The sequence below is a fragment of the Podarcis vaucheri genome (genome assembly GCF_965113315.1).
Source record: "Podarcis vaucheri genome assembly, chromosome: 14".
Classification (NCBI taxonomy): domain Eukaryota; kingdom Metazoa; phylum Chordata; class Lepidosauria; order Squamata; family Lacertidae; genus Podarcis; species Podarcis vaucheri.
In genome coordinates, this window is record NC_138752.1 from 3,461,501 (window position 1) to 3,479,277 (window position 17,777).

Here is a 17,777-nt window from a genome sequence, read left to right on the forward strand (position 1 = left end):
CTTCCTCTTGATGCAGCCTAGAATAGCCTTAGCTCCCCCCCCCCCCGGCTGCATCACACTGTGGACTCATGTCAAGCTTCTGGTGCTGTACTAAAACCCCTAGATCTTTTTCGCATGTAAGGCTGTCAAGTCACATGGGAAACAATCCAGCCTCCTTGCAGCCAAGGGGCTTGGCAGGATACAGACCACATCAGGGTGCATGAGCACATTAGAACAGACGGTGAGATTGTGGAGGAAGGATATTAGGCCTCCAATATTGAAAAGATTGCCTCCTTCCCTCAGACCCTCCCAGGAGTCTCTTGGCAATTCCACCTCCCTCAGAAATTCAAGAGGTGGGTGGATGACCCATGAGCAACTGAAGAGCTCAGTTCCTTAGAGCCTGGTGCTGGTAATGCCACGGTTGCAGTTTGATCCCTGTACAGGACAGCTGCATATTCCTGCATTGCAGTGGGTCCCCTCCAACTAGGGCTGTGGAATATCCAGTTTTCAACATCATGATACATCACCAGCTAAACATTGTGATATGCCTAAATACATGGAAGTATGTAGGGTGGGCATGAAGATCAGGTGGGTGGGTGTGAAGGAGCATCCATGGAGATCCGTGGGGTGTGTGGCTGTGTGTGGGCAGAGAGCAGTCAGCCTTGGAGATCCGGTGGGTGGGCAATCCCTAGCAGCTAAACATAACAGTTTGTTAAACCACTCTGGAAATTGTAGCTCTGGGAGGGGGATATTTAAGTAGAACTTGACATCGGAGAGGGAGGCCCCATCTGCACAATACATTTAAGCAGTATCATGCCACTGAAACAGTTGTGGCTTCTCCCAAAGAATCCTGGGAACTGTAGTTTGTTAAAGGTGCTGACTCCCCTACTGCCCTTCCCAGAGTCCCCCAGGGAACTCACCTTCCCCCAAAAGGAAAGCAGTGCCCAGTCTGGCAACAACAGAATAAATGATGCAAGGAGGAGCTGCAGCCCAAAGCAGGAAGAGAGGTGGTCAGGGAACACCTAGCTACTTTAAATGAATTTCATCTCCAGGGCCTGATGAGCTGCGCCCAAGGGTACTAAAGGAGCAAGCTTGTTTCTCCCCACTTCAGAGAGTAGAACTTGAACCAATTCAAATTACAAGAAAGAAGACACTAAACACCAGGAAAAACTTTCTGACAGTATGAGCTGTTTGGAATGGACTCCCTCAGGAGGCTGTGAACTCTGCTTCCTTGGAGCAAAGCTTGGCTGGCCCTCTGTCATGGTTGCTTTAGCTGAGATCCCTGCCTTTCAGGGGGCTGGACTAGATGCCCTTCGGGTTCCTTCCAACTCTACTCTCCAGTTCTATTATTCTATGGTTGTTAATCCGCTCTCGGGATTGTAGCTCGGGGGTGTCTCCTAGCAACTCTCTGCCCCTCTAGCGAACTCTTTCTTGGCGGGGGAGCCAGGCCTGTTTAAAGCGGCCTCACAGCGCCTTCAGTGCCTGGTGCGGACGTGGCCTTGGTGGGACCTAGTGGGAGAGACCTTGCCTTCTCCAGGAGGCTGCAAAAAGAGGGACAAATCAAGGTGTGCGAAGCAAAGCTTCTCTCCAGGTACCTTCCCTCGTCGCCTGCAAAGTGCAGCCTGACCCCCCCGCCCGCCCGCCCGCCCAGGGGTCTCCGCCTCGGAGCCCCGCCTCCCCCTACCTGCTGTCAGGGGTCGCGAGAGGGCCGCCATCTTTGAACCTGGCACGCCAGGCTGAGCAGCTGTAACGGAGACCCCGCTTCCATGAAGCCAGAGCGAAGGCGAGAGAGCGCTGGCAACGGCACCGCCGCAGGCTCAAAAAGGGAAGCGAAGCGGCGCTCGCGAAAAGATGGCGAGGCGGCCTTCGCCGGGGAGAGGGGCAGAAAGGAGCCGCCCCGCGGTCCTAGCGCGACCCTTTTTTCTAATGGCTTTTTTCTAATGGCCAAATACTCCCGTTTGACTCAAAGGGTAGAAGGGAGACTTCTAGTCTAAGATGCTCTAAAGTCAGAGCTAAATCCAACATCCTTCCCCAGTTTGTGTCCAGCATTTGGGGTGTGTGTGTGTTTAATGAGAAGCATAAAGGATCAAACCCAGGGGTCAGCAAACTTTTCCAGCCTGGGGCCGGTCCACTGTCCCTCAGACCTTGTGGGGGGCCAGACTTTATTTTGGGTGGGGAAATGAACGAATTCCTATGCCCCACAAATAACACGGAGATGCATTTTAAATAAAAGCACACATTCTACTCATGTAAAAACACGCAGATTCCCGACCATCCGTGGGCCGGATTGTGGAATGCCCTCCTGTCAGATGTCAAGGAAATAAACAACTATCTGACTTTTACAAGACATCTGAAGGCAGTCCTGTTTAGCCCAGAGTGGCTGGGAAAACCCTGCTAGATGGGCAGGGTATAAATAAATTATTATTATTATTATTATTATTATTATTATTATTATTATTATTTATTAAATATATGTACTGATGTCACACTGAGGTTTTTTTAATTGATAAGACATAAGACAAAGCAAAAAGAAACAACTCCTAGCAGGAGAAATGATAAAGGCAAAGGTAAAGGACCCCTGACAGTTAAGTCCAGTTGTGAGCAACTCGGGTTGCGGCGCTCATCTCGCTTTACTGGCTGAGGCAGCCAATGTTTGTCCACAGACAGTTTTTCTGGGTCATGTGGTCAGCATGACTAAGCTGCTTCTGGCGAACCAGAGCAGCACATGGAAACCTTCCCGCCGGAGCGGTACCTGTTGACGTGCTTTCGAACTGCTAGGTTGGCAGGAGCTGGGACCGAACAAGAGGAGCTCACCCTGTCGCGGGGATTCGAACCACCAACCTTCCGATCAGCAAGCCCAAAGCTGAGAGGTTTACACCACAGCACCACCCGCGTCCCAGGAGACATGATAGAGTTGCATAAAATGATGCTTGGCCTGCATGCTCTGCATGCACCGGGAATGTAAAACTAGTCGTCTTCCGGATCCCGTTGGATTCTAGCTACCAAGAGCCCCAGCCAGCATGTCCCAGGGTCATATTGGAAGATGCAGTCCGTCACCATCTGGAGGGCACCCTCTCCCCGCTCCCCACCCCGGGATGCATTAGCTCAGAATGTAGAGTTGGGAGGGATCCCAAGGGTCATCTAGTCCAACCCCCTGCAATGCAGGAATCCTGCCCAGAGCCATCCCTGGGTGGGCTAGAACCACCAACTGGGAGAATCCTATGCACACTTAACTGGGAGCAAGTCCTGCTTGAAATCAATGGAGCTTACTCCTGAGTAGGCATGCAAAGAGCAGTGTGGCTCATAGGGTTGTTTGTGGGGATAAAGTGGGGTTTATGTACACCACCTTGAGCTCCATGGAGGAAAGCGGTGTGTGTGTATATCTATATAGAGAGAAACAGCTAAGTTTTAATTTTATTTCACAGCATAAAAATACAAAACACAAAAGACAGAATAAGAACCAGAAATCAAACCCCCAACTGCCCCTTCCACGAACACATTTAAAAGGACTTAGAATGCTAAGAGGATTTATGTTGCCATCTGTTTCTCGTCCCTCGCAGATGCCACCTGGCACGCGGGATCGAGCGGAGAATCCTGCATTTCTGGGGCTGGACTACTTGTCCTCTGGGGTCCCTTTCCGAAGGCTTTAGGCTTCCAATGATCCAGACTTGTCTTGTTGTTTTTAGACTGATCATTTTATTGTTTTATTCTCTTTTTAAACCGCGTAGCAATCAAGAGGCGCGCGGATTTACGAAACAAAGCGCGTCTCTGCGTGTCTCCCCGACGGCGCTGCAGCCTCGCCTCCTCCGCCCCGAGCGCTTCGTCTCTCGGCCCCAAGGAAGGAGGAGCTCGGCCTGGGCCGCCGCCTTCTCCTTCCCCGCACGCGGAACCTTCGGCGCTCGGCCGAGAGGCGGAACTTGCGGGCTGGGGGACGCGGCCGGGCCGGGCGGCGCAGCGGAGGCGGCGAAGGAGACGACGAGGACATGGCGGGCGCGGCGCGGGCGGCGGGCGGAAGGCTGGGCGCCTGCTTGGAGAGGCTGGGCGCCGCCACGGCCCACCCCGAGCGCTTCCTCAGGTAAGGCGAGCGGCCTCCCTCCCGCCCTGGCGCGTGCTCACGCTATGGCCACTTTTGAAGAAAGAAGAACGCGTGTCTTCAGCATCCCGAAGCACGCGGGCGAGCGAGAGTCGGCGCCACTGAGACCCTTGGAGCTGAGTTAGTTGGTTTCAGGGAAAAGGGACCTCCGAGGGGCATCTAGCCCAACCCCCGCCACGCTGTCCCCGGGCGCCGCAGGAAGGCTTCCTCTCCCTGGGTGTGGGGGGTTACAGGCATTATGTGGGGGTAATTCCAGGCGTGGGTCGTTGCTGGGCTACCATTCCCTCCATCCCAGATTGTTGGCTCTGCTGTCTGGGGCAGGGGAGTCCAGCACCCACTTCATACCAGGGGCAGACTTGGATAATAGGGTGCCCTCAGCGAAGACAGACTTTGGTGCCCTCCCAAAAATATTTCTTATTTTCACAACAGAATCATAATTCATTTTGATACAGTTGTTTTAAAATGGATCTCAGTAGGTACCCATAAATATGGGTTTTATTATTATTACTATTATTGTTGTTATTTTGCATCCCCTTGGCCCGGAGCCCTTTACATTGGAACCAACCACATCACCTTAAATCTGGCACTGTACACACACACACACACACACACACAGTGTTATATGTGTATACAGAGAGAGGAGGAGGAGGAGAGAGAATGTTTTTAAGCATCAAACAGCAGTCCAGGTAACTTTGCTATGGATCTTGGAAGAATACCCTCAGTACTGTAGCCATGGGGGTTTCCACAGGTGGGGTGTCACCACTAGGAAGGCGGACAAGGGGCAGTGCCTGTCAGATGGACCATTTAGAAGGGCTTCTTCAGCAGATCTCAAAGCACAGTGTGGTAGATATAGGGAGAAGTTCTCCTTTGAGTTTTGGGGACCAATGTCATTGAAGGCTTTCTGCATTAACCTCAAAACCTTGAGTATTGTTAGTGTATTAGCAAACTGCAGTTTGTTCCGAACTGATGTTGCATGGCCAACTTGCGTGCATTCTGTACCAGCAGTAATGGTGTATGTAAGCATACCTAATTTTATTCCGCAGCTATTGCTCCTTATGAGGACATGGGTGCAGCTGCATGCACTCCAGCCTCCCACTCCCCTGCTGCTGCTCCCCTTCTGGCCACAGGCGTGGAGCTGGCTAGGGCTGGGGCCAAGTTTTCCCCCTCCCACCCCTGCAGCCGTGGGGACCTGGCTTAATAGACTACAGTATAGTGTAAATTTGTGTGACTTGCTTTATTGTGATATTTTTTTGTGTGTGTGTGGTGGTCTGGAACAACCTGCAATACCGCTGAGATATGCCTGTATATTCACATACTTTTCCTGTTTCTGCGTCTTGATCTGACAAAGACCTAAACTTTATGACTTTTAAAATGCACAATGTCTTACAATTTGTTTTGACTCCAGCATTCAGGATGGACTTGCAGATGACTTCATCTCTCTAACAAAAACATTATACGATTTCCACAAAATGCTTGGAGCTGATGTTATTTCTGGAAGTCCTTTAAAGGAACTGGTGATAGAGAACTTTGATGAAGAGCAGATTTGGCAACAGCTAGAACTCCAGAATAATGCAGTTCTAGGCTACTTCAAGAGAGCTGTTGCTAGAGATGTGGAGGGAGAGGAGGATCTATGCCTTCTTCCAGCTTCAGACAAGGATGGTTCTGTCTCAGAAGACAATGAGGATCAGGCGGGTAATGAGGACCAGATGGAAGTAGAGGCAGATTTCAACAATGGTCATCTTGAAGAGGAAAGTGAGCTTGAAGGAAAGAGAAATTGGCTCGGGGCCATGGAAGATGATGCATTTAGTGACGATGATTCCAATATGGACTTTGACATTGATAAGCAAACCCGAACATCAAAGAGCACTGTGAAAAAAACAGGAGAAAAGTCCATAGTGGATGACAGATTTTTCAAACTGGCTGAGATGGAGGCTTGTTTGGATGCAGTGGAGAAAAGACAAATCGGAGAGAAGGGTGATGATGATGATGATGATGAAGAAGGAATAAATTACTTTGAGGACATTTTTTCTGAAGATGATGAGAGTGAGGATGAAGAGGAATTTGGAGATTCCAAAACGAAGGTAACTGCATAAAAAGGTGTAAAACATCATATGTTAAAAGCTAAACACTCAGACGGTTTAGTAATGACTTCATAATGCAACTGTCTTTTTTATTAATAGCATTTTGTGGAAACAAATGCAGTTGAACATTACAAACAAAATCATAATAACAATACAAACAAAATCATAATAAATCAAGACAACATGCTCCATGTGTACAAGTAAGGGGGAAGAGCAGGGAAGTAGTGAGGGAGCTGGTGGTTCAGATCAACCCATTGCTCAAACGTTCAAGTAATAGATCTGTATAAGGAGTCCATATATCAGAGAACTTCCTATCTTGTATTTTTGAAAAGTTACCTTCTCACATGCTGCCTGTAACTGTCGGTAAATAACAGGATAACTATTTGCATAGTGTTCATTAATTGGAAAAAGACTCACAATTTGCATTGACTGCCACTAAGAATGGACTAAATGGAGAACAGCAAAATGGCAGCTGAACTTTTCATTGATCTAGCTGGAGCAAAGGTGTATCTGAATCCCTGAGGCATCTGAAAGCAGAGTAGGAAGAAAAGCGATGCATGAGAACATGTTGAAGAATATTCTCAAAGTACTTTTTAACTTTAAATCACATGGGTCACTTTGGCCACATCCATGCTTGCAGGTCCTGAAAATAGAATTGATTGTTAATAAAGTATTTTAAGACTTTGGTTCATGCTTCTTCAGGAAAAAACTGTAAACTATCCAGTTTATTTAATAAGCCTAACTATTTAATATAGCCCCTTTACTCATTCATCTTGTTCAAATGTTACGTTGAAACTTCAGGAGCCTCTTTGTAACCTCTTGCTGGTTTCTCTCCTCTTCTTCCCAGCAGATCATCAGAAGTGCTCGTGATCTTAAATATCAGGACTACTTTGATCCTGTGGGTGATTATGAAGACTTCGCAAGTGAACACAAGGATAGTGACAGTGACCAGATTGGGGGAAAGGAAGAAGAGGAAGAAGGCGACATAGATGATGAGTATGTGGCTGATATTTTGAGGGCAGTGCTAAGTGGATAATAAAATGAAATGACCAGTGCATGTTTACTCAGATGTTAGTTTCTTTGTACTCAGTGTGGCTTTCTCTCTGGTAAGTGTGCATAGAATTGCATCCCAAAGTTTTTTGGGGAGCAGAGGTAATCTTCTGTGAGGAGATAAATATTGTTGTGTTGTCAATACAATAGCATATTTCCTATCTGGAGAGCTATACTGCTTGCAGAGTCATGTATGAATGGTAACAGGGTCATCAACATGGTGTCTGGAGACGTACTCATTAAGGCCTTCCCTGGTTCCCACATGGCTCTTCTTTCCTCACTCTGATCCCCAAATTAGGTTTGAAATAAGCCTTCTCTTGTAGCCAGCAGAATAGGCTTCTCTCTCTCTCTCTCTCTCTCTCTCTCTCTCTCTCTCTCTCTCTCGTGTGTGTGTAGAGTCCATGACAGGATTTCCACTTTGCAGACGTGTCCAGAATGTTTTGTGAATGGATACTTTCCTCAGGGCACTTTTGTGTGGTGTCCCAGCAGGCTCATGTGTTTATGAATGAATCAAAAGCCTAATGAAAGTCCTTTAAAGGTCTCTTTTTCATGTAATGCTGTCTAACTACAGAGCTGAGGAAATGGATGAAATCAAACAGAAAGGAAGGAATGAAAAAAGCAAAGATCCTTCTAAACGAGTGACGTTCAGCTTGCCAAATGACAGTGACACAGAAGAGGAGATAGATATGTTCCAGGCAAAGAGAAATAGTTCTGCTGAAACAAAGTCGTCCTTTGAGAAAAGACAGGAAAAGGTAAACTTTCTGTTGCATCCCACCAAACCAAATGCGTTTATCTCATGCCATCTGAAACTAGCCTGTTTATAGCAAAAAAATAAGAACTTCAAGCATGAAAAAACAGAAAAGAGAATAAGGCAGTGTTTGGGATCCTAAGATAAGTTGACTTAAGGAGGTTTACAGAAGGAAAGTTTCATGTTTCCTCTTGCCTCCGGCAGACTCCATGCATCCTAAAAAGCTTTTTGTAGGATTGGGGCTCCTGGACATTGGGGGATGGGGTGCAGGAGACTGATGGGGAGAGGGGATGGCATCACCCAAAATTGATCTTGGAGCCTAAGATAAGGAAGTTCACAGAATGGAAGTTTCTCTTTTCCTCCTTCCAACAGCAGCCCCCACCCCTCAATTCAACATTTTTAGGAGGTTCCCTAGACTCTAGAGAGTCATTTTCAAGTGAGTGGGTGGGGGGAAGGTCACAGGTGGGAGAAGGGGATATCAACTGTCCTCCTGTGAATGTCCTTAAGTAAACATGTAAGATTGAAGCCAAGGGAAATAAAGTGGGATTGAAGCCATGGGAAACAAAGTGCCTTAAGAACTTTTTTTTTTTGCAGATGAGCGAAAAAATTAAATCGCTAGAAAAGGAACTGCTGATGGAGAAGCCTTGGCAGCTGAGAGGTGAAGTGACAGGACAAAAGCGGCCTGAGAACAGCCTTCTGGAGGAAATGGTTATTTTTGACCATGCAGTCAAAATGGGTAAACATTGCACTTCCTAGCAGCGCTTTCACTTAAATGTTCCTTATAGGGCAGGGCTTGCAGCAGCAGCAGCAGGTGACCCCCTGCATGAAGAGCTGGGAACTATGTTGGGGGTGCTGATGAGCTCTGGGCCAGGAGAAGTCACTGATGTAGAGGCACTGGCAGTTCTTTGTGGCAGCTGTGCCACTTCCTTCTGCAGTCAAGCACATTCTGGTCACCTTTTATATAGCTGTAGCACGGGGGCACTAGCTCTTACAAACAGCGCTTCTGCATGAGCAAGGGTAGCGCCAGACCTTTGTCTTTTTCCTCTTCCTGGAATTTTTATAAGCCTCCAGGCTTATGTTTGATGTAGAGACACTGTAATTTTGTACCTTTAATAGCTGGAAATTATGAAATCAACCTTCTAAGGTGGGCACCCTCTTCCCAGTCCCTCTGCTTTCCATCCATGGTTCTTAGCATGATGCAGACTTCCTAGAATCGGTCAGGCCATGGCTAAGGGGGACATTAATTGTGTATGTCTCCCAGTCTCAAGCAGAGACTGATCCCAGTCTGTCCCAGGAGCTCCTCTGCATTTGCAGCCAGGATCATCTCTGGTTACACTGCTGCCCTCAAACAGCCGGACCTGTGTGCACCCAGTTCATTATGACCTTTAGGTTTGGGTGCTGCTGCTGCTGCTGAATTGATAATGGTTCCATGTCTTTTCAAGTGGCAGCTGGCAATAGAGAAAGGAGCCTGCTCTTAACCCATAAGGTTATTTACAAATGCATTTCATTAAAAAAAATCCTGAGTTTGCTGCTTTTGTATTCTCAGCTCCTGTGATCACAGAAGAAACAACTCTGGAGCTTGAAGAGATTATCAAGAGAAGGATAAAAGATCAGGTTAATAGATCTATTTTCATGTCTTCATTGCTATTGGAGGGAGAATGGGAAAGGGAACTCAGCAGATTGTACACTGAAAAAGAACAAGAGCACAACTAATGTTGCTTAAGCTTTAAACAATGCCCTTTCTGTATCCCCCACTTATTGAAGGGGTGATAAATGCTTGGGAGTTCCTTATTGTCTCCCTTACTATTGAATATCTGTATGAAGTCACTGTAGGTGATATCTCCTACAAAATGAAGAGTCTGCCATCTGCTTATTGTATTGTTATCAATTAGATTGAAGAGGCACCTCTTCAGTATATGATGAAAGCTACATAATGAAGGTTTCAGAGTCAGATCTGTGGGAAGGGAATTCTGCAGTTTAAGAGGTTGCCACACACACAAAAAAAGCCTTCTGTCACATAATGGGGTGCAGAGTCTTCACTAGTGTGGCTCCCATTTTATGAAATCTCCTCCCCAGGGAAGCCAGTCATTGCTTCAGGACTGCCATCAAAAACTTAAAACCTTTTTCTTTAAAGAGCCATCCATTTGTAAGATTTCGTATTCTGTGATGTGTCGATTTGCAACTGTTGAGTTCTTAAGCAGAATGCAATCTCATTGACTACCCTTCTCTAAAACAAAAGACAGAATAGAAATGTTAAGGCAAATGAATGTGAATGGCTAAATTCCTTGTTACCTACAGAAAAGTCTGCTCATGTTTCTGTATTGTTTTTAATATAGCTGTGGTGGTGTTTTTTTTTAAAAAAAACTTTGTTTTAGGCTTGGGACGATGTGGTTCGTAAAGAAAAACCGAAAGAAGACCCCTATGAATATAAGAAGCGGTTGACTCTGGATCACGAGAAAAGCAAGCTGAGTCTTGCAGAAATTTATGAGCAAGAATATTTGAAGCTTAATCAGGTGCCTTTTGAGGGAGGTTGTACTGTATTGGTTGTTAAGGGTGCTTGAGGGCCCAACTTTATCTGTGGCAGTGGGCAGATGTAGAAGTAATGAGCTTCCCTTGACATGGTTTGCATTTTGTGGCACTTGAGAGCTTCAGCCTTGTTTTCTCTGACCTGAAAGGAGCAGAAGCTTTTAGGACAGAAATGGGGAACATGATATCCTCCAGGTGTTGTGGGACATCAGTTCCCATCAGTCCCAGCTAGCGTGGCCAGGAGTCAGGGAAGATGAGGAGGAGAGTTGCTCTAGAGTGAATTTGCATGTGGCTTCCATCTCAACTTCTCAACTCATAACTGCAACTCTACTCTTCCAAGCCTTTCTAAATCAATTGTTTGTTTCTTTTATTTTTTAAAAAATGGGCTTTAGAAATTTTCTGTAATTCACATTCCATGGTAATCCCATTGTTGAAGGATCCTGCACCACAGTGCATCATTTAGGCCCTGCACGATGCTGCCAGGGAGCCATTTTGGTCCTGAGAAATAAGCAGAGGGAAAGGAAGTGCAAGTCATTTTGTGTTTTCTCCTTCCTCCCCTTCAATGCTGATTCCATTTGAAATAGTCTCTTGTTTCCTTTGCAGCTGAATTATGCAGATGAAACTTGTAATATCTGTTGTTCTGAAATATAAACCAGGACTTGAAAAACTCATCATTTGGCAATTAGGAATGTTTTGGGGGGAGATTTTTTTTTAACCTTGTGTATTTTGTGAAGTAAGCCCATAGCATCTGGGTTTAGGGAAGGGCAAGTGAGCCTATAAATTGGTAACTCTTAGGGACCCCAGAAAAGGGGGTGCATGTAAAAGTAAATAAATAAACTTCCCCTTTCCTGGCCTCTAAAAGGCCAAAGGTAGCATTTGCTTTCTTTTGAGTGAAAAATCTTGCTTGGAAGTTGCTCTTGTCTAATCCCACATTGCTCTTAATCCAGAAAAAAACGGAAGAGGAAGAAAAACCTGAGCATGCAGAAATACAGAAAATGATGGACTCGCTCTTCCTTAGACTTGATGCCCTTTCTAATTTCCACTTCACACCTAAACCAGTAAGTATGGTAATGCAACTTTGTTTGCAGGATTGTGCATAAGAAACCATCTTCGTAGAAAAGGGTTGAAAACTGTTTTTTTTGCGCTAGCTGGATGCTCCAGATATTTTCCCTTGTTATTACGTGTACATCCTATTTCCTGCAAGTATCTCAAGTGGCATACATGGTTCACTCTCTCCCTGTTTTGTCCTAATAACATAGTAACAGCAACAGAGAAGCTGTAACAAATAAAAAAAAAGATATTCCTGGCCATGCCTGTTTGTATTTCTGCTGCACATGTCCCTGTCTAAGTGGGTTGTCTTTCTGTCCAGGCTGGAATGCAAGTTTGGCTCTTTAACCTCTGTAACAGAATGCTGACTCTGCCATCTTCACATCTAGTTTCCATAGGTTATGGCTTACCTATAACATCTCAAACTGCTTTACATACACCTGTTAGAAAACTTGCTAGAAAGCTGATTGCAACCCAGTCAATGTCTAAATTGCGGGTAAACCTCTTTGTATATGAGCAAGTCTTTGGTTGGTTAGTGTCTAATCCTTGAGATTTTCCAGGCTATATTTATGAATTAGACCATCAGAAAGCAAACTATTTGGAGTTAATTATTTTGGCTTTGTGTATAGTTACTTTTACAAAATTAAGACTTGGTGTTATGCCCTCTTCCTTCCTGGATGGTCGCTGTTAGAAATTACCCAGCCTATTAAGCAACATAGGTTAGGCTAAGAGCCAATGGCTAACCCAGTGAATTTCATGGCGGAGTGGGGATTTGAATCCAGGTCCCCAGGCCCTAGTCCAGTCTTCTAACCACTATACCATTAGGAAGTCTAGGGAGCCTTGTCAAATCCATATACCCCCATTGACCTAAGTGGAACTGAATCACTTCTTAACTCTGGGATATGGAGCCTCTTGCCCTGCAAATGTTTTTTGACTCCCTCCTCTTCCAACAACATGGCCAATGCTCAGGGATGTTGGGAATTGTAGTCCACCAACAAAGCCACAACTTCCCCCTCCCTGGATTAATGGAATTCAAGACCAGGCTTTTAGGGTTAGGGTTTGTCTACTCCCAGGTATGTGTGTGTAAGATTGCAGTAGAAGTCATTTAACACTGTTATCTAACATGCATAGCTTTTTCTATTTCCCTTAGCCTGTCCCAGAGGTTAAAATTGTATCCAATCTCCCAGCAATAACCATGGAAGAAGTTGCACCAGTGAGTGTTAGTGATGCTGCCCTCCTTGCACCGGAAGAGATCAAGGTAAGGCACTAATTCACAGCTCCCAGTAGCTTTCCACTTGGCCCATCATTTGCTGGGCAGCAAAGTACACGCCATTCTTGGGAACCCAGTTTCATTCCAGGGTCTCTGAAATCGGAGGAAACAAATGCAGTTTGATTTGGCTTGGTTTATGTAGGTTTTTCTCAAAATCTGGTGCTTTCCCCCTCTTGTGCTCTTTCAAGAGAATCTTAATGTTTATTATTAATATTAGACACTTGTGACCTGTTTTTTTCACCTTACCTGAGTGTCCAAAGCAGCTGATAAAAAGCTAACTTACGCATTTTTATCAAATGCAATGAACATAATCACAACAGTGGAGCCAGAGCAGGAACATAATAAAACAAATGCACCCACACCTCAAGTCCCTCTGGAAGACAAGGGCAATCTTGTTTTTAAGCATTTTCATGGTAGCTGTAGGCAACAAATTGTGCACAGGTGAGAAGGAACTGCTTCTGTTGGCCACTTGCATGAGGCTAGCTGCCTAGTTCCCCCTTTTGTCCCGTTCCTGTAGTGTTGTGCCTGGCTGTGGTGGAGCTGGTGCCAACTTGGCTGCTGGTGACTTAACCATTTCCACCCAGGCATTAGTCCACTGAATAAAGTGAGACTGACTTCTGGGTAAACTGCCTGCAGTTTCATTCTGTCCATCAGCAGGCTAGTAAATGTTGTGGGCTTATTTACAAGGCTGGAGAAAGGGTAAAGAGTTAGGAGGGAGGGGCCAGGGAAACATACTGGGGACAGAGTACCAAAATTTGACTGCAGTGGTGCAAAAAGCCCTGGTGTGTACTCAGCCCCCTAATACTCATAGGCAGAAAGAGTGAGCTGCTGAGGACCTAAGACAGGGGTTGGGGGGAGTTGCAGGCCAGAGAATTGTGGAGTGGGGTGCCAGCTTGGGGAAAGCTGCAGCCAGATAGCTGGTACTTGGATTTTGTATATTTGTGTGAAAGAGAGTTTTCTATGTTGCTTTTGGATCCCACCCTCAGTCTGTTCTTATTTTTAGGAGAAGAACAAAGGTGGGGATGTGAAAACAAATGCTGAAAAAAACCCCACTGACAAAAAAAGGGAACGGAGGAAAAAGAAGCTTGTTAAACGCCTGAAGCTGAAGGAGAGGGAGAAGCGGCAAAAACTCCTGGAGAAGAATTTGGTGCCGGGGGCTAGACTGAGCAAAAAGGCTTCGGCTGAGAAACTGAAGAAGCTAACCAAGGAAGGTAGAACCTCCTTGCTCAAGGTAAGGTTACTAAAGAAAGAACTGGAGAAATCAATCTATTCTTCTATCTATAGAAGCAGACTTTAGTCCAAGGCCTTTGTGTGTTCTGCTCCTGAACTTGGGGTGTGTGTGTGTGTGTTTGTTTGCCTAGGCTATCCTGGTTCCCTTCAGATGTTTTGGACTTCAGGCATACAAAACGTCTGCAGGGAACTGGGGTGGGGGAGCAAAGGCTGATGTACTACAACTTGCTTATTAGGCATATTTGGTTTGCAGGATCAAGTTTGTTGTTTATTGTTTGTTTTTGCTAGAAATGCTGAGATCCACCCAGCGGAGCCAGGTGTAAAATAGTGCTTGAGGATGGGGTAGGGGTGGAATAGTTAAGAAACAGAGTGCCTCCGAGCACGTGCTTAGCCCAGGTCGGGTATTTGTTTTCAGTACCAAAACTGAGCTGACAATCCGGTCACACAAAAATCCACCCTTGATTCTCTATACATATATACACACACACAACTCAGCAGCCTTTTTTTTTAAATTAAAAAAATCCTGAAAAGCAGCATTATGGGTAAACTGGAGGTCGGGTAGTGAGGCTCGGGGGGGGGGGATACGTTTCAGTGCTGAGGTGATGAAAAGTGTTGGAGCAGGACCCAGGCAGGCAGGCAAGCCGATGCCAGAGAAGGCAGGTCCTTCACTCATCTGGGGGCTGCTGTGTTTCTGTTACAAGCATAATAGTATTCTGAATATGATATCCGAGATGGATTTCTGATCATTCTCTGCACCTTCAGCCCAGTGGAACCGCAAAACAACTTGGGCATTATTTAAATGAAGTATATTATGGCAAACAAACCTACCTTCTGCTATGCTTTGTTGGTGAAACATAAGACCCTTTTTAAAGGATAGAGTGATTATGGTGGAGTAACTTGAAGGAATAATGTTTAAAATTCCACTGGGGCTCCCATTGCTCTTAGTCCTCGATTATAAAGGGATGCTTTCCTAGTGCTGCATGCTTATCTCTCATTAACATGCATTAAGCATGAGAGTGTAGATAACGCCAAGCCTCCCTTCCGCTTTCTGGATTTATTATGCTGCCAGAAAAAGGGTATTGCATAACATAACAGCTGCTGTTTGCCATTTAGTTATCAATCGGAATACAAATAGGGTCTTTCTCTTATGCATTCTGCTGGAACAATTAATTGGCTGAAACTGTGGGGCATTATTTTACTTTACATGTGCATGTTTCCATTTGTTCTGAAATAAATGTTGCTCTGCTACAGGATGATGGCAAAGACAAGGCTTTGAAGTCCTCCCAAGCCTTCTTTTCTCAGCTGCAAGATCAAGTAAAAATGCAAATTAAGGATGCAAAGAAAATCCAGAAGAAACCTAAGAAACGAGAACTCTCTGCCCAGAAGCTGAAACTGTAATATATTATGCATGTTGTATTTTATATAAATTAAAAACCAGGGTTCTGTTTTTATATTTTAAGCCTGTTTTTATTCTCTGCTTTGCATAAAGCTGTTTAAAAGGACAAGTTACATTGAAAATAACTCTTCCATTACTCAAAGCAAACCCACTTAAAAGAGGCCATTGGGCATGGGTTACACAGGCACGCTGGTAATTATCAAACGGCGGGCTCCACTGTCACACAGGCACTTTCAGGTACAGTCATACCTCATGTTATGTTTGCTTCATGTTACGTTGTTTCAGGTTATGTCCTGCAGCAACCCGGAAGTACCGGAAAGGGCTACTTACGGGTTTCGCCACCCGCCCATGCACACAAGCACTAAATCGCACTTCGCGCATGTGCACAAGCGCCAAATCGCACCGCACACCTGTGCAGATACGGCGCCTCGGGTTGCGCTATTTTCATGTTGTGAATGGGCCTCCAGAATGGATCCTGTTCGCAACCAGAGGTACCACTGTAATCAATATTTTGGCTCATGTACACAGAGACGCATCTTTTACCTTTTTTAATGCCCACTATTTTTTAAGGGGACACTAACTGTGTTGACATGCAATTCCAAATTGTAGTTTCACATTACACAAACAAGCATTTGGGTACTTTAAATACTCCCTCAATTTATAACAAACCATAGTTTGCCATTATAGTCAGATATGTAAGCTATAGTTTGCACTTTCCTTCCATTCTGGAATTGTAAACACATGGAGGAGGGCCAAACCCCTGACATCATTTGCCCTTCTGACTCCACCGCCAAAATTTTCATGTAGGCAGGAATGTTGAGTAACGCCCCTACCCACACATGGCTGCAGATGCTCTACATATGTGGTCAGGAATCTTGCACAGTCAAGTGCTTTTTTTTCACGGCTTCTGGTTGAGACACCGGAGAGCAGGGCCAGCAGGGTTGTACTGTCTCCTGCTTCCATGTGTTGGCTTCATGGACAAGGCATGAAAGACAAATGAGCAACTTCGCCTACCAGAGAAGCTGATCGACTGCCGAGATTTTGATTCACGTGTAGTGTATAAATTACTATGGACAATATGATTTGATATAAAAATTGGAGTATAGATGAATATGCAGTTGTAGATGTTTGAAATGAGACCCCACGGAGGGGATGGGGGAAGTCCTGAGATTCAGAGAATCTCTTTATATAGATATGCTTTTATTAATTTGTGTTTATTTGCATTTTGTATTTCTAAAACCAATAAAAATGATAACAGACACTATGAAGGAACTGAGACGAGCAGGGAAATGAGACATGAAACATCTTTTCAGTTACTCAGGGCTGCCACATAAAAGAGGGCTGCTTCTTCTTTGGCAATCACTAGTTTCCGAGTATGATTGTTTTCCATAAACACGGTTTTAACAATGAGTCCGTAAGTGACTGTGGAGGCCAATTCTGGACCCACATGTCTTTCCACAGTGGGGACATTGGTTTGCAGGCAGGAGTTGATCACGGTGTGGATTTGCCAAGCGTGCTTTCCTCTTAGCACATTTCTCCCTTGCGTCCTGAGTTTGAATGTCTTCAAAGTCCATGACACCTTTGGTAAAGGCTGTTCTCCAACTGGAGCACTCGCAGGCCAGTGTTTCCCATTGTCAGTGTTTATACTACATTTTAAAAGATTTGCCTTGAGACAGTCTTTAAACCTCTTTTGTTGATCATTACGCTTCCCATTTTTAAGTTCGGAATAGAGTAGTTGCTTTGGAAGATGATCATCAGGCACAACATGACCAGTCCAATGAAGTTGATGGTGAAAAATCATTGCTTCAACACTGGCGATCTTTGCTTCTTCCAGTACACTGGTATTAGTTCCCCTGTCTTCCCAAGTAATGTGTAATTTTTTTCGGAGACACCGTTGATGGAATCTTTTAGTTGGATATGGCATTGATAAGTGGTCCATGATTCACAAGCATATAGTAAGGTTGGTAATACAATAGATTTGTAAACAAGCATTTTGGTTTCCCTGTGAATGTCCCGGTCCTCAAACACTCTGCACTTCAATCAGGAGAAAGCCGCACTCGCAGAGCTCAGGCGATGCTGGATTTCAGCATCAATTTCGGCCCTTGTGGAAAGATAACTGCCCAGGTAGGAAAAGTGATCAACATTTTCCAACGTTGCACCATTGAGTTGGATTTGTGGAGCTGCAGAGGGGTTATTTTGCACTTTGGTTTTTTGGATGTTGAGTGATAGGCCAAGCTGTTCATAAGCTTCTGGGAAGATATTTAGGATGGTTTGGAGGTCATCCTCTGAGCGTGCGCACACTACGTTGTCATCAGCATACTGAAGCTCTATGACAGAAGTTACGGTAACCTTGCTCT

The 17,777-nt window shown here is 45.2% G+C and overlaps 2 protein-coding genes across 3 annotated transcripts in view; one reads left to right on the plus strand and one right to left on the minus strand.

The window, feature by feature from the left end:
- Nucleotides 1-1,810, minus strand: part of MCEE (methylmalonyl-CoA epimerase) — a 5,124-nt gene extending 3,314 nt beyond the window's left edge. Inside the window, exon 1 of the mRNA XM_082199443.1 lies at nucleotides 1,664-1,810. Coding sequence (XP_082055569.1) covers nucleotides 1,664-1,694 — 31 coding nt within the window. The 5' untranslated portion in view covers nucleotides 1,695-1,810. The remainder of the gene's footprint in view (nucleotides 1-1,663) is intronic.
- Nucleotides 1,811-3,924: 2,114 nt separating this feature from the next.
- MPHOSPH10 (M-phase phosphoprotein 10) lies at nucleotides 3,925-15,483 on the plus strand. 2 transcript variants are annotated; one of them, XM_082199461.1, is made up of 11 exons: nucleotides 3,925-4,054; nucleotides 5,478-6,153; nucleotides 7,001-7,149; nucleotides 7,775-7,955; nucleotides 8,546-8,687; nucleotides 9,498-9,565; nucleotides 10,327-10,464; nucleotides 11,425-11,535; nucleotides 12,675-12,782; nucleotides 13,798-14,025; nucleotides 15,276-15,483. In XM_082199461.1, the coding sequence occupies exons 1-11, from the start codon at nucleotides 3,963-3,965 to the stop codon at nucleotides 15,420-15,422; spliced, it is 2,040 nt and encodes a 679-aa protein (XP_082055587.1). In that variant the 5' UTR covers nucleotides 3,925-3,962; the 3' UTR covers nucleotides 15,423-15,483. The 2 variants fall into 2 exon arrangements, with proteins under 2 accessions (XP_082055587.1, XP_082055588.1); XM_082199462.1 differs by having other exon boundaries at nucleotides 7,004-7,149.
- Nucleotides 15,484-17,777: the final 2,294 nt, after the last annotated feature.

Bases quoted from the DNA above. Each gene is read 5' to 3' on its own strand.
- MPHOSPH10 (XM_082199461.1), top strand. From the start codon at position 3,963: ATGGCGGGCGCGGCGCGGGCGGCGGGCGGAAGGCTGGGCGCCTGCTTG. The intron at 9,566-10,326 runs GTTAATAGATCT...ACTTTGTTTTAG, and splicing joins AGAGAAGGATAAAAGATCAG to GCTTGGGACGATGTGGTTCG. The intron at 10,465-11,424 runs GTGCCTTTTGAG...CTCTTAATCCAG, and splicing joins AATATTTGAAGCTTAATCAG to AAAAAAACGGAAGAGGAAGA.